This window comes from Pholis gunnellus, assembly GCF_910591455.1.
Source record: "Pholis gunnellus genome assembly, chromosome: 7".
In the NCBI taxonomy this organism is placed as follows: Eukaryota; Metazoa; Chordata; class Actinopteri; order Perciformes; family Pholidae; genus Pholis; species Pholis gunnellus.
This window is the reverse complement of record NC_136533.1, coordinates 14,145,224-14,157,855: the sequence shown is the minus strand read 5'-3', so window position 1 is coordinate 14,157,855 and position 12,632 is coordinate 14,145,224. Positions and strand designations below refer to the sequence as shown.

The 12,632-nt window shown below is 40.7% G+C and overlaps 1 protein-coding gene across 1 annotated transcript in view; it reads right to left on the bottom strand.

Moving 5' to 3' along the window:
- The window catches only part of LOC306698083 (voltage-dependent calcium channel subunit alpha-2/delta-1), a gene marked incomplete at both ends in the record, with an annotated part of 52,436 nt that overhangs the window by 3,362 nt on the left and 36,442 nt on the right, over positions 1-12,632 (bottom strand). The window contains 18 exons of the mRNA XM_079162249.1: positions 492-604; positions 1,310-1,439; positions 1,562-1,617; positions 1,984-2,036; positions 2,378-2,530; positions 3,657-3,728; positions 3,981-4,019; positions 4,132-4,199; positions 4,300-4,389; positions 4,922-5,025; positions 5,637-5,699; positions 6,231-6,312; positions 7,328-7,419; positions 7,513-7,573; positions 10,204-10,280; positions 10,727-10,788; positions 11,007-11,078; positions 11,396-11,467. Coding sequence (XP_079018375.1) covers positions 492-604; positions 1,310-1,439; positions 1,562-1,617; positions 1,984-2,036; positions 2,378-2,530; positions 3,657-3,728; positions 3,981-4,019; positions 4,132-4,199; positions 4,300-4,389; positions 4,922-5,025; positions 5,637-5,699; positions 6,231-6,312; positions 7,328-7,419; positions 7,513-7,573; positions 10,204-10,280; positions 10,727-10,788; positions 11,007-11,078; positions 11,396-11,467 — 1,459 coding nt within the window. The remainder of the gene's footprint in view (positions 1-491; positions 605-1,309; positions 1,440-1,561; positions 1,618-1,983; positions 2,037-2,377; positions 2,531-3,656; positions 3,729-3,980; positions 4,020-4,131; positions 4,200-4,299; positions 4,390-4,921; positions 5,026-5,636; positions 5,700-6,230; positions 6,313-7,327; positions 7,420-7,512; positions 7,574-10,203; positions 10,281-10,726; positions 10,789-11,006; positions 11,079-11,395; positions 11,468-12,632) is intronic.

Genomic DNA, 12,632 nt, shown 5'->3' with positions numbered 1-12,632 from the left:
TATATATCTATATATATACATAAAGTGTACTATAGCAGCATGTGTGTTTGATTTAAGTGCCAGTGTTTGTATGTATTGCGTGGCGTCCTTATTGGCAACTGGTGGCCCTAGTTGACCCCATGGTGGTGACATCTGAAGACGACATCTGGACTGTTAGTAGGAAGCAGCAGTATATATATACTGTATATATACACATACACACTCATATTGTACATGCACACAAACACTCTTGCTCCTAACCTTATTTCGTCATGATGGCAGCACAGATAAATTAAAACGTAAAATCCTGGGAGTAAGGTGAGACAGGCTTTCATATGCCGTGCATCTGGTTTACTGTTCACCCGTGAACATTCAGGGGGGACATACTGCAAACTCCTTAGGTGTGTGTCCTTGTATTGAGGGTTTAAAGCCTCCCCTGTCATCAGGGGGATGGATGGAGGGGTGGAAAGTAAAAAGGATGTTCGATTTTTACGAGCTGAGTGAAAGGATACAGGGTTGTTCAGCCTGCCGTAGCGGCCTGGGGTCACACGACAAACATGTTGCCTTGGCATCGGTGATCAGGAACACTAGGTTGGTGTTTGGCAGCTTCTCAGCACGATACATCCTAGAAAGCACACATGGCAACATAAACATACTGGTGCTTACACTACAAATGATCTACAACATATTGAATTAGCATATATAGTTTACAGTATATATTGCATACACACAGGTATTTGTGCAGATGTGCACATATATGCACATTCATATGTCTTCTGTCCTCTGGGGATTGGCTTTTTATGGTAGTACTGAAAGTTTCTGTGTCTACAGTCGTTAACATTGGGGGATAAAGCACCAGACACGTGGGACTCATAACATCCAGTAATTACAGCCATATTTAACCCCCTCCGACAGCTCATACTGACACAAGGGGAGGTTAGAGCAAAGTGGATGTGCAGTGGTCTGTGAATGTGTGTATTAGTGAGTTTGAAGTATAGCCAGAGAGTAAAGGAAGAAAAACAGATAAAAGAGCTTTTGTGCTTCCCTCTGCAATTCCGGTCACTGACAGATCAAGGTGATGTGCGTCTGATCAGAACTCCTCTGAAAACAGCTGCCTGAAATCACGGCTGGAAAACAGAAAGAGGCCAGGAAACTAACACTATTCTGGACCCATCCCTGCAGACCATTAAACAGAAGGATGTCCAGGAAGAAGATAGAGTCATAGGTGAAAAATCATGAATGACGCAACCCATTTACAGTGCGAGTGGACAGAGTCACTGAAAAGGGAGCACATGCAGGTTTGTACACATATGACAAAACAGCCACATACCTGGAACAGTTTCCACAGTCCAGGAGACCTGAGTAGGAACTGTTATCATTGTCAAAGAAGTACTGAGTCTGCTCTGTGATGCAGCTTTCCTTAAACATGGCATCTGGTATGTCATCATCTGCTGACTCCGCTGGAAATAAGAGACAGGTTTAACAGAGAACAACGCTGGAAAAGATTAGTGAGAGTGGTGGGAATAAAATCGATCAAACGCCGATGGTTACATTTGACACAATCACAGCTTTTGCTGCTCACCTGCCTCTAGAAGGTTGGGGAACATGAGACCAAAGAAGAGCTGCTGGAGTATCGACCTAGAAAAAAAGAGTCACATAAATGAGTCAATATACCATCTTTAACTTATTTATATTGAACAACAGCAATACACTTTTAACAACAGCCACACATCTGTTTGAGGCTGAGTATCAGTCATTCTTCTTTAACAGCTGGTTGTTTTGCAGTTGGACAGTCATACAGACAGCGATGCAGTATGATGTTGTGTAACTGCTCTTGTCCTACACTGACCCAGCCAGGTTCATTCCTCAATAACATACAAGCCAACTCTCATACAACTCCTACCCTAGTACAAATGAACTCCAGCTCTAAAACGCACATGCCAACATACATAAACATTGGAGGAAAAGAAAAAACAAACACAAATACACAACCTGTACACTCACCAGGCAGCACTGGAGGCCCACCAGCCAATACTGAGCATGTCTGCAATGGTAGGCTGGAAAGAGACAGCAAAAGAAAGTCATGCATAACAAATTCCAAAATAAAGCGGCGAGGGATGGGAAAGACAAAAAAAAGAAATTCAGTCGTGAATGATGATTTCTTTCATTTGTCCGTTATTATATTACTATTTCGAACCTAGAAATATAAAAAGAAAACAAATGTAATACACAATCACACTATTTTAAACTACAGGAATTAAGAATCAATGTAGTTTTGTATCAACAGTTTTCCTTACCAGATTGTAGAATAAACACTAATTTATTATAAATGTGTCAATGTAATACATGAGAGAGAGAGTGGCTGCAATCTGACAGCTTGTGGGAATGCGTTTCTAACCACATAGACGGAGCGGGGTCCTGCTGCAGCCTTGCTGTCTTTCTCTGGGTCACAGACAGATTGGTAGTCATAGGTCTTGTTGAACGAGTACAAGGAGGTGTTGACCAGGTTGATCATCAGCACAGGATCCACCTCGCCAAAGAACTGACCTATCTAGAACAGTTCACATGCGCACACACACACACACACACACACACACACACACACACAAAAAAACAGTCAATAAAGATGGTGTAAGACTCTGCTTGTACAAACAAAACATACAGCTGTGAACTATCTCCTCTGATGGGGCTTTATAGTCTCAGTCATATATTCACATATAATCAGACAGCTGTCAACCTGTCACTCTTCCCCTTTCACCCTCTACTCAAGTAGTGTGGGTAGGTGACCTCCAGTGTCACCTGTTACATTTATTCATGTTATGTTAACGTTGAATGAAGGTTGCATATTTATAATCCTATGATTGCAGTGAGAACAGGTCACTGTAGTGTCACAAGAAGCTAACACCTGGTGGATGATGGTTGTGTTTATATATTCCTGATCAAAGGACTCTGGCCATAACTGATCATAGAACTATGGTGACAATATGTAACCGTTGTTCCGACAACGGCACAAACGAACAAAAAACGTCTGCGTGTTCCCAACGGACACCAAAATGTATCACAAGATGACAGGAGGCTGCTTATTCCAATGCTGGATGACCATAAACTGTATGCCAGACATTTGGATGGTAAAAGGATCAAAGACAGCAGATGTCCTGCCTTGACTGACATGCAAAGTTTCCAGACCTACTGAATGTCCGACCACTGACAACACAGGGGCACAGCAGCCTGAAAGAGTGGAGTTAACACAGCAGAGCTGACTTCTTGCATACACAGGGGACGCACTTCACTACAGCTTTCATGCCTGACTAAAATCCATCAGAACCTCCCCTTTGATCCTCCTCCAGTGGATAGTGCTTTACGTCACTGGAGACATGGATGTACTGCTGTCCTACTGGAGCTTTCAAACAGCTCGCAGCTAACAGAACATTCTCCTTACTTAGATGAGTCACAGGCCCTTTATTTGACCTCTATATGAGATTGATGGATCCCTGACAAAGAGGAGCTAGGTATGAAGAAAGGTAGAGAAAAGTAAGAAATATGAATGCTGGCAAAGTCTTTGATTTCAACCTATCTGACTATGTCACAGCAGATGTTTTATTGTTGATAAAGCAGATTAGTAAAGCATACATGATACGGTTGTGATAAGGTGAAGAAAGTGGTTGCCGGTAACTCACCAGTGTGATATACTCATCTTGGTTGGACATGAGAAGAAATCCCCCATCATCCAGGATGACACAGTCTACATGCTGTAGTTTAAAAATGCAATAAAAAAGTGGTTAAAGTCTGGAAAATGTAAAAATCATCTTTTAGTATTTTAAAAAGAGATACAAATCAAGCTTGACTACATCATTATATTGCAGGCAATTTATAATCGTAATGTTTTTTCTCCTGTAAGGTAACGTTACATTTCTAATCAAGGCCGTCTGCACAGCCATGTCTTAGACAAGACATTAAACAAGACATTCTCAGATTTGATTCAATAAACTGCATCGCTGTACCTTGTCATTCCTCAGACAGCCACAAATCTCATCCTTGCACTAAAAAGATAAAAACGTTAGCCAGACAACATAATGACTATCGTACACCAAATAGATAAATGTGTCAAAGATAGTGTAAAAAATACAAATACAACTTATTAACACGACTTACATTCAGCTTCAGTGTAGCATTCATGAAAATGCTCATCCAGAAGGAGACATTAAGTTTCACTCCCACCACTACAGAGAAAATCACAAAACATGCAGATGTCCAGCTATTGAGTCTTTGTATTTATGTTGCATCACAAGAAGCAATCTATCTGGGATTAGCAAGACTGACCAGCTGGTTTGAGCGTGACTTCGTCAATCGTGAGGTCCACTGCTTTGCTCACTAGAATACCTGACTCAGCAACAGGCTCCCTACTCTCTGCTGCAACTGAGAAGGGACACACAAGAGATAATTATAGCAATTTCACCTAAATCATGTTTAAAATGATGTTGGCAGAGAACATTTCAAAATGAGAATCACAGTAAAAGAGAATATTTGCTATCCATTGTGGGAAATTCCATAGATTTTTAGCTGCTAGTAATTTATTTGAGTGGAGCGGAGTCTGTGAGGCCAGTACATGTGTTAATCCAGTCAAGTGTAGGGGAAAGCGCGGCTACATTACACTGACGTCTGCCTGTCCTAATGTCTGTTAGAAAGATCAGTGGAGATAACAGGAAGTATACAGGGCAGGAGGGAGGAAGAGAGGGGATGAGCGCTGAAAGACACAGCGGGAAAAGGAGAAGGATAAAGGCAGTGGTATCAGAGGCCTGAGAGTGTGATCTTTGCCAGCAGGATTGCGAGGACGTCCAAAAGGCAGAGAGCAGGATAGGCTCAGTGCCAAACCACATTGAAGATCCTCATACATAAAAGTGCGCACACATTCACATATTCAAACATTTAGGAAAAAACTTACGGTTGAAAGATGGAGCTGTGAAAATATATATTTCATTGTCCAGGGTCCTTTTGTAGAAGCTGGACTCATATGTCTCAGCATTCTCAGTCCACTCTTCCCCAGCACTAAACACATTAATATAGTCACATAATATTATATATGGACCATTAGATCCATAAAACACCAAGCAAATGTGTTTGATCTATCTGAACAATTTCTATTTTAATCTATAGCCAAATGTTAGTCATCGGAATACAAGTCACACCCAATGATGCAGTTGATATTTGTCCAGGGCATGATCCAGTAAAAGCAATTACTGATAATAATTCATGTTTTATAGGCAGGAGGAATATACATTCTTCTGCATCTGGAATATCATATCCTGAGCAAGTGGATCCCCCAAATGGAGTTCAGATAAAAGTAGCAACAAGGTAATTGAGGAAAATGAGCTGTGTTTGGCTGCTGGATGTGCGGATTTGACCCATGTCCTGTACTGGTTTGGCAAGCTGTGGGAGTTCAGCTTAAAGTGTCTAATCCTCTATGTTCTGGAAAATAACCCAGTGGAACAGGTGAGTAAAGCAGCCAAAAGCGCTGAACCTAAAGAGCAGTACAGTCTGTATCCATTTCCATCTCACACATTTACACCACCAGATATTTGGGCAAAGCTTGCTGCGCTGTTTCACGACACCAGAACTAACGCTAGAAGTGAAACCGAGTAGAAAGAGGGGGAGAGTACCTTCTTGGGTAGACTCTTGTTATTCCTCCATCTGTGGCTACAAATCTGGCCACTATTCCATCCCTGAGAACATGGAAAACAACAGCCAATCAAACATCAAAGCCAATCACACTGACGGATATTAGAAAAGTGTTTGTGAACTGTGAGACTGAGCTGCACGCATGAATCAAATTGTTTTATGACCACAGTCACCCTTTTCTATTTGTCCTAATGTTAAACAGATACCCTGCAGTGTGTGTTCAGATTAGTTCAGACAAGTGGGCATACCATGAAAGGAAACTATGCTGTTCTGAAAACAGCATGTCTTGGCAGAACTTAGTATGGTTGGGTGCGATATGCATTTTGTGCTTAGCTTTCATCGTGTTTCACTAGTTGGACGTGATTAAATCGCCCGAAGTAAAGACAAAATAAATAAAGCTGTGGCTCAGTCAGTGGATTGTGCATGACAGAAGCATCATCAGCTATGATAGGGTGGAGCAGTAGTGTGGACATGCAAGACAGATTTCCATGCAAGAAGAAAAATGTATTTTTATTGTTTTGTATGTTAAGTACAGATAAATAGTGTCAAAAACAGCAGAAATGTTTGGCACTCACACTGGCTGCTCGTTCCAAAGTTTAACCAGTTCAGCTGTCAGACCTGCATCCAGGATTAGTCGATTCACCATGGACACATTACCTGTGGATTAAAGACAGGATACATTTTACCTGTTGCGAACAGTACAACAGAACAATAACAGTGATTAGTAAGGAAATATGGCAAAGGAAGCAATGCCAGCCAATTATTTGCAAATCTTTGCAGGGAAGATGAATACGTTATGATCTGTTCACTGATTAACAGAAAAAATACTGAAGAGACAAGTGATTAAGAGTCTGACGGTGAAAGTCAGTCTGAAAAAGAGCAGTCGTGTTTTGCCAAATCTTCTCCCTGGATAAATGAGGGATAACAATTAGATCTCATGGTACTTGTCAGGATATCATCCAGCAGGGAGACATGTTTTTGTAGGTCTTCTCTGAGTGACTATTAGACAGTAAGACAGAAGGAAGTACTTTGTGAAGGACCGGCTGCAGCTTTAGGAGAGAGATGATGCCAAGGTATTGAGTTTGAACCCCATTGTCAAGAAAAGTACTTGAAAGCGCCGTCAAAAATGTCAGCACACAGTTTCAACACAGCTTCCCTTGAGTGTGCTTTTAAATCATGTCCATAACTTTGCACAACTTGCAGACTTAAGACTCAAGAACAAATTGTGAGACCATACTGCACAACAGCAACGAGAAAGGCATTAATGCATATTGATATGGCTTGACCTTGGGTTAAAATGGATCAAGGATACCTAGATCCATTAGCTGGATGATGATGGGAAGCCACAGGGGGCAGACCCATTAGATGATGACAAAATCAAACACCATGAGTCATTGTGCAGCATGACAACATCAGGCTTCTAGGAAACTCATTCGATCGGGCTGATGTCACTCTGCTTATACCACAGTAATCTGATGACCAAAGTAATGCGCTGACCTTCAGATACTGATCATCGTGATATCACCAGTGGGAAATTCTGACTTACAGTAAAACATACCGTGCATTGTACGCATACACAACTTCCACTCTCATCAAACAGTGCCGCAGACTGACATCACAAGCTGTGCAAATGTGCAGAGTGAAATAACAGTGAAAAAGATGCATGACTCACATGCATCTGAAGTGTTGCTATCAATGTACTGGCTGAAGTCGAGGAGAAACTGGGTGTTGTTGAGTGACAACTTCAGCTCTTTGCAGTACTCCCTAAAGGAACAGCATTGATCAATTTAAATATCAGCCCCTTGTTTGTTCCTGCCGAGTGAAAGTGGGTTGGACATATGTGTCACGATCACTTACCTCGGAGCAATGTAGGTGTAACCAAACTCATCAAACCTCTCCTGCTGTATGGTTTCCATGGCTTTTGAAAACACAAACATAATTGGTTTAGGCCGATAAGATGAATATGAATATTCCACACAACGGTTTGAAAGTATGTTCTCTATTTATCAAATGATGCACAACTATTTGTGCTGTGAGATGACTACATGAGTTCAGAAATATCCATATGGATGATCATATGAAATATTTTAACACTACACAGTAGTGAACATACTGTAGCTGAAACCCCCCCCCAGACATACAATATTGGACAGATATGAGGTGATGGATCAAGGTAGAGAATGTGGATGGAGGTGCAGTGGGGAGGCATGAGAGAATGACTGAGTGAGAAGTACTTGCCTTCTTGCCCTGTTGTGACCCCAGAGAGACAGATATGAGCAGAGGAGAAAGTAGGAAAGACAAGGGTTGATAAAAAATGCATTCATCATCTGACAAATAAGTTCATACCTTAAAAAACTAACACAATATTTCCCACGGTAGATAATAAAACAATATGCTGCAGTGAAAGAATATCAGATCTTATAGACAAACAATACATGTAAATAAAATACATTGAGTGCATATTCTATAGATGGAGAGCAGAAAAGGATCAGCTGGGGACTGCAGCAGAGACATGCAAGGGAACAACGTGCAAACATATATTGTAATAAATAAAATTCCTTCCACTCAATGCTGTGTCCGCCCTGGCTCTGGATTTCATGTCAAATAGTGTGTGGTAATTCTTATCTCATAAATGACAGGCATGGATGACCATCATTCACTGGTCTCTTAAAGTGAAGACATTTCAGACATTGCCTTTAAAAAATATTGAGTCGTGTGGTGCAGTCTGCGAAAAATTACTGAGCACTGAGTTTCCTCGGGGCCATGGAAATCTGGTGTAGGATGAAACAATGTCTGTCACATAAAACACAACAGGCAGATTCATTGTCCCTCTGTCTCTATAGACCGGGCAGGGTGTCTGTATGTCCAATTGCTTTCCACACCGTACATTCTTTCTCTTCTTTCTTGCTCTTTACTTCTCTATCGCCGTCTCTTCAACCCCAGTATTAGGTACATTTATTCAATGCATGCAGCATTTCTGCTTTATGGATGAAAACATGATCATCCATCATACACTTGACTAGGTATCCTCCGTAATGTATTAGGAGGACAAGTGGCTGCAGGAACAACCTACTGCAGGAAAAGGATCGAGGTGGTCTGGCTCCAGTGTGAAACTCTATATGGCTGTACAGAGAGCTTTAGAGTCCCAAACTCCCTATCTGAGTAGTCTGTGGCAGCAAGGCATGGTGTGTTACTTTCTTTACCAGGCCTGTAAACGTTCCAACAGTCTTTATGGCACGGTGACAGACTCGTTATGGCAGAGAGGGAGTGATACAGAGGTCGGAACACTCAGTCAAAATCTCATCTTTTGGAACAACTGAGCCATTAGCCGTTTATGCTTTGTGGTGTCACATCAAAGTTATACAAATACACTAAAGACAGATGGTTATGTGCTGATTACGGTGTTTCTTCGAATTATATCCCGTGATCAAAGCGATTATCTACCTATGCATCTATAAAGTCATGATTAAGCATTCATACTCCAGAGTCTGTCCATCCATTCCTCCATCTGTAATCATGCAAATATATAGAGGACAAACATGCTTATGGAAGAACATCACATGGCAAGATGAAGACAGAAGACAAAGAATAGTGAGTACTTGCCCCAAGAAGAAGCTGTGAGATTCCAGTGTGGAAGCAGGACAGGAGAGGATAACTTATCAGAATAAAAATATAAAGAATTGTACAAAGAGTGACAGTTGCACAGAGTGTGTGTATATGAAAGAGTTTCATCCTTGTGATTATGACTTAAATTCTGAGCTGTTAGAAGAAGCCAGAGTGGATCATACAGTGAAACAGCCTTGAGAGCACAAACAGAGCAAAAAGTAAATAAAAAAATAAATGAGCTGAAGAAAAAGAAAAAGGGAGAAGGGGAGAGGGATAATAGGAGGAATAAAGAGAACGAGGCGAAGACAGGTTTACAGATTAGATAGAGAGACAGAAGATAACAGAGACACAGACAGAAAAAAGAATCCAGATTAAAGTCCGTCTGCTTCGGGTAGTCTGTTACCCTATGAAACATTAGGAAAGGCACCATAGGCTTAAGGACGGGGAGGTAAATAAATGGAATTGGCAACAGAAACATAGCGAAAACTGCAAAAGAGGGAAAAGAAAAAGTTTTGTAGAAGAGGCGATAATGAGCATGGAGAGGAGCGAGGTTTCGTCTTCTCCTAAGCCAGAAGGAGGGCCAGAAGAGGGGAGTTAAGAAGGAGAGAAGCGCAAAATGTAGACAAGATCAAAAGAGCTAGTGCTTAGGCTGGGTGTGGGAGGAGGAAAGCATGTGGATGAGTGTGTGTGGGAGTGCGGGGCGACTGACCAGTGGGTTACACTACAAAAGAAAAGCACCATGGGGATCCGCTGATCTGAGCAGCAAATACAAAGGAGTGGTTGTGGTTCCAGCTAGGAGCGAGTAATACAAAGCAAGAGGAGATACTCAAGAGTACGACCCACAGAAAGTATGCATAGGAGTTGATTGTGAGGCACCAGCTAAAATAAATCTGATTGACTTGCTTGCACACAGTTTATCACGAGGATGGATGATATACTTACACATAGCTCTTTTCAAGTCATCTCCCAGTTTGGCTTGAATGAAGTGTTCACTGTATCTAGGCAGAGAAAGAGCCAGGCTGCAGAAAAGACAATAACAGTAACAGTGTTAGAGTTTTGAGGTTGGAGGTCTGAGGTCTGGTTTGTGTGAATTATTTAGTCTGGTCAAACAAAAAAAGGTAATTCAAAGCCTGCAAAATATCCTGTGACATGCTTTTAAATACTTTCATTGTATGTGATTAGAAGGAATTTAAAATCAAGAGAAACACAATTAATCAAGCTTCCATGTTTTTGAGAAAGCTCTGCTTTTCTGTATGTTTAGTGAAAAGCAAAAACAATCTCGCAAATGTGTTTCCCAATAACCAAGCAGAGCCTGCTGTTGGAAACAAGAGAGTGACCCCTGTTGGCTTAAGTAGTGTCCTCCATCGGCTGGAGTGCTCTCTGTAGTTAGTGGCAGTGCATTGTCTGAAGTGAAGACAGCTTAATGAACATAAAGACATATTACAAAATTGCTGACATTGCTCACCTGTAATCTGTTCCATTGACGGGTGCAAACGTGTAGGTCCTGACTCCTCTATCTATGTACCTCTATCAAAGATGAAACAGGAACTGGCATTCAGAGCTGCTACGTAATATTCATGTAAGTAATGCTCATGTTAGTACATTGTTATGACCGTGACATAATCAGTATTTATTATAAATACTACGATATGTGAAATTTGTACAAAATACAGGTGAAAATGAGACAATATAAAGAAGTGAACAACGTTGTAAAACGTTGTTCACTTTCCAGTATTTTGTCTTACCTCATCCTGAGTTTTCACCAGTGTGTTAATGGTACGTTCGCCTGTCTCACCATCGATCATCATTTTCCTGATCTATAGGGAGAGATGTAGAAACAGACCGTGTACATGTAGTTCAAGCATCACTGAATCTGACTTACAGAGTATCAGCTGATTTAAATACATTCTGTCTTATAACCTCATGCTAACGAGTTAGGGACACTAAGTAAAACACTTGCAGGGACTGGTCATCTAGTACCTCAATAACTGCTTGGATGTGTATCCACCTCTGATCCTTTTCTTGTGTGTGTGTGTGTGTGTGTGTGTGTGTGTGTGTGTGTGTGTGTGTGTGTGTGTGTGTAGGTGTGTGTGTGTGTATAGCAAGGGCATTTCCATGCATCTGCACACTCTACCTCTACTTTGATGTCATTCTCCAGCTCAGCATCAAGGAAGTCTAGGGTAACAGGTTCCTGGAATTTAGGATTCTGTGGAAAGGATGATATTGCACTCTTAGGTGTGACAAAATTACAAATTACAAACCTAACGACAGAAAAACAGGATTTATGCAAACAGAAAAAAAGAGGATTCCTTTAGGCTTATCCTGAGTTGTTTGGATGGAAGCAACGTTTATTTTGCAATAACTCTCTTTTATATCACTCTATCTAAAACCAGCTGAGTTGATGAGACTAAAATCTTATGTAATTCAGTGGACCATTTCGCAATTGTTATTTAGTTTGTTTAGACGTTGCATTGAATAAACATATAGTCGACTCTAATAACTTTTTTTGTATTCAATTCAGGAGCACATGAATCCAATCAAATCCGTGGTATAAAAAATAGAGGGTACCATATGGCAGCATTTTGACAACATATCTGTGACACCAGACACAGCTGAATCAGATTTGATACAAAGTGACACTGGACCCTGTTAATGTCCTCTCTTAAAAACCCTATACGTCTGAGTGGCTTTATGGTGGTATAAAATGGTAGCAGTAATCTAGTGCTTCTCTATAAAACAGCAATACATGCAATCTGATACCAGTCTGTCCTCCACAGCGATTGGGGTGATGCGGTAGGAGCATACTAGTGCTTTCTGCATAGCTTCCTATTTTTATGTTGACATACGCAAACAGTGACTCAATAGATAAATACATATGCATTTCAACTTTAAAGAAGGAAAAGGAATTAGGATTGCCGTTGAATTTAAAAATAAGAAAATAGTGTGAATCAGTACACGGAGGAGAAAGCAATTAACGAAATACTCAATTCATCAAAAAGCATGAGTTGAGTTCCTTACATTTGATGGTAAGTTAAATGAAATGAAGCAGCAAAGGAAGATGATGAAGATGAAGCATCTCAACATGAAAATGAGAAAAGAAAGAATAAAAGATCAAGAGATACAACACTGAATGAAACATCAAACGTACACAAGAAAAACAGGAGAGGATATGAAAGAGAGAGAGAAAAAATGTTAACACTGAGTGGTGTGAACAGCAAAGTGAAAAAGATCAAATGAGAAATAAGGAGTGAGAAAAAAAAGATTAAAAAGATTTTAAAAAATTGAGAGTGAAATAATACTGTATGTCAGCAAGAGACTTGTTGTGGTGAGGTAAAAAAAGAAACCGCTACTGTAACTAGGGAGATACGTGT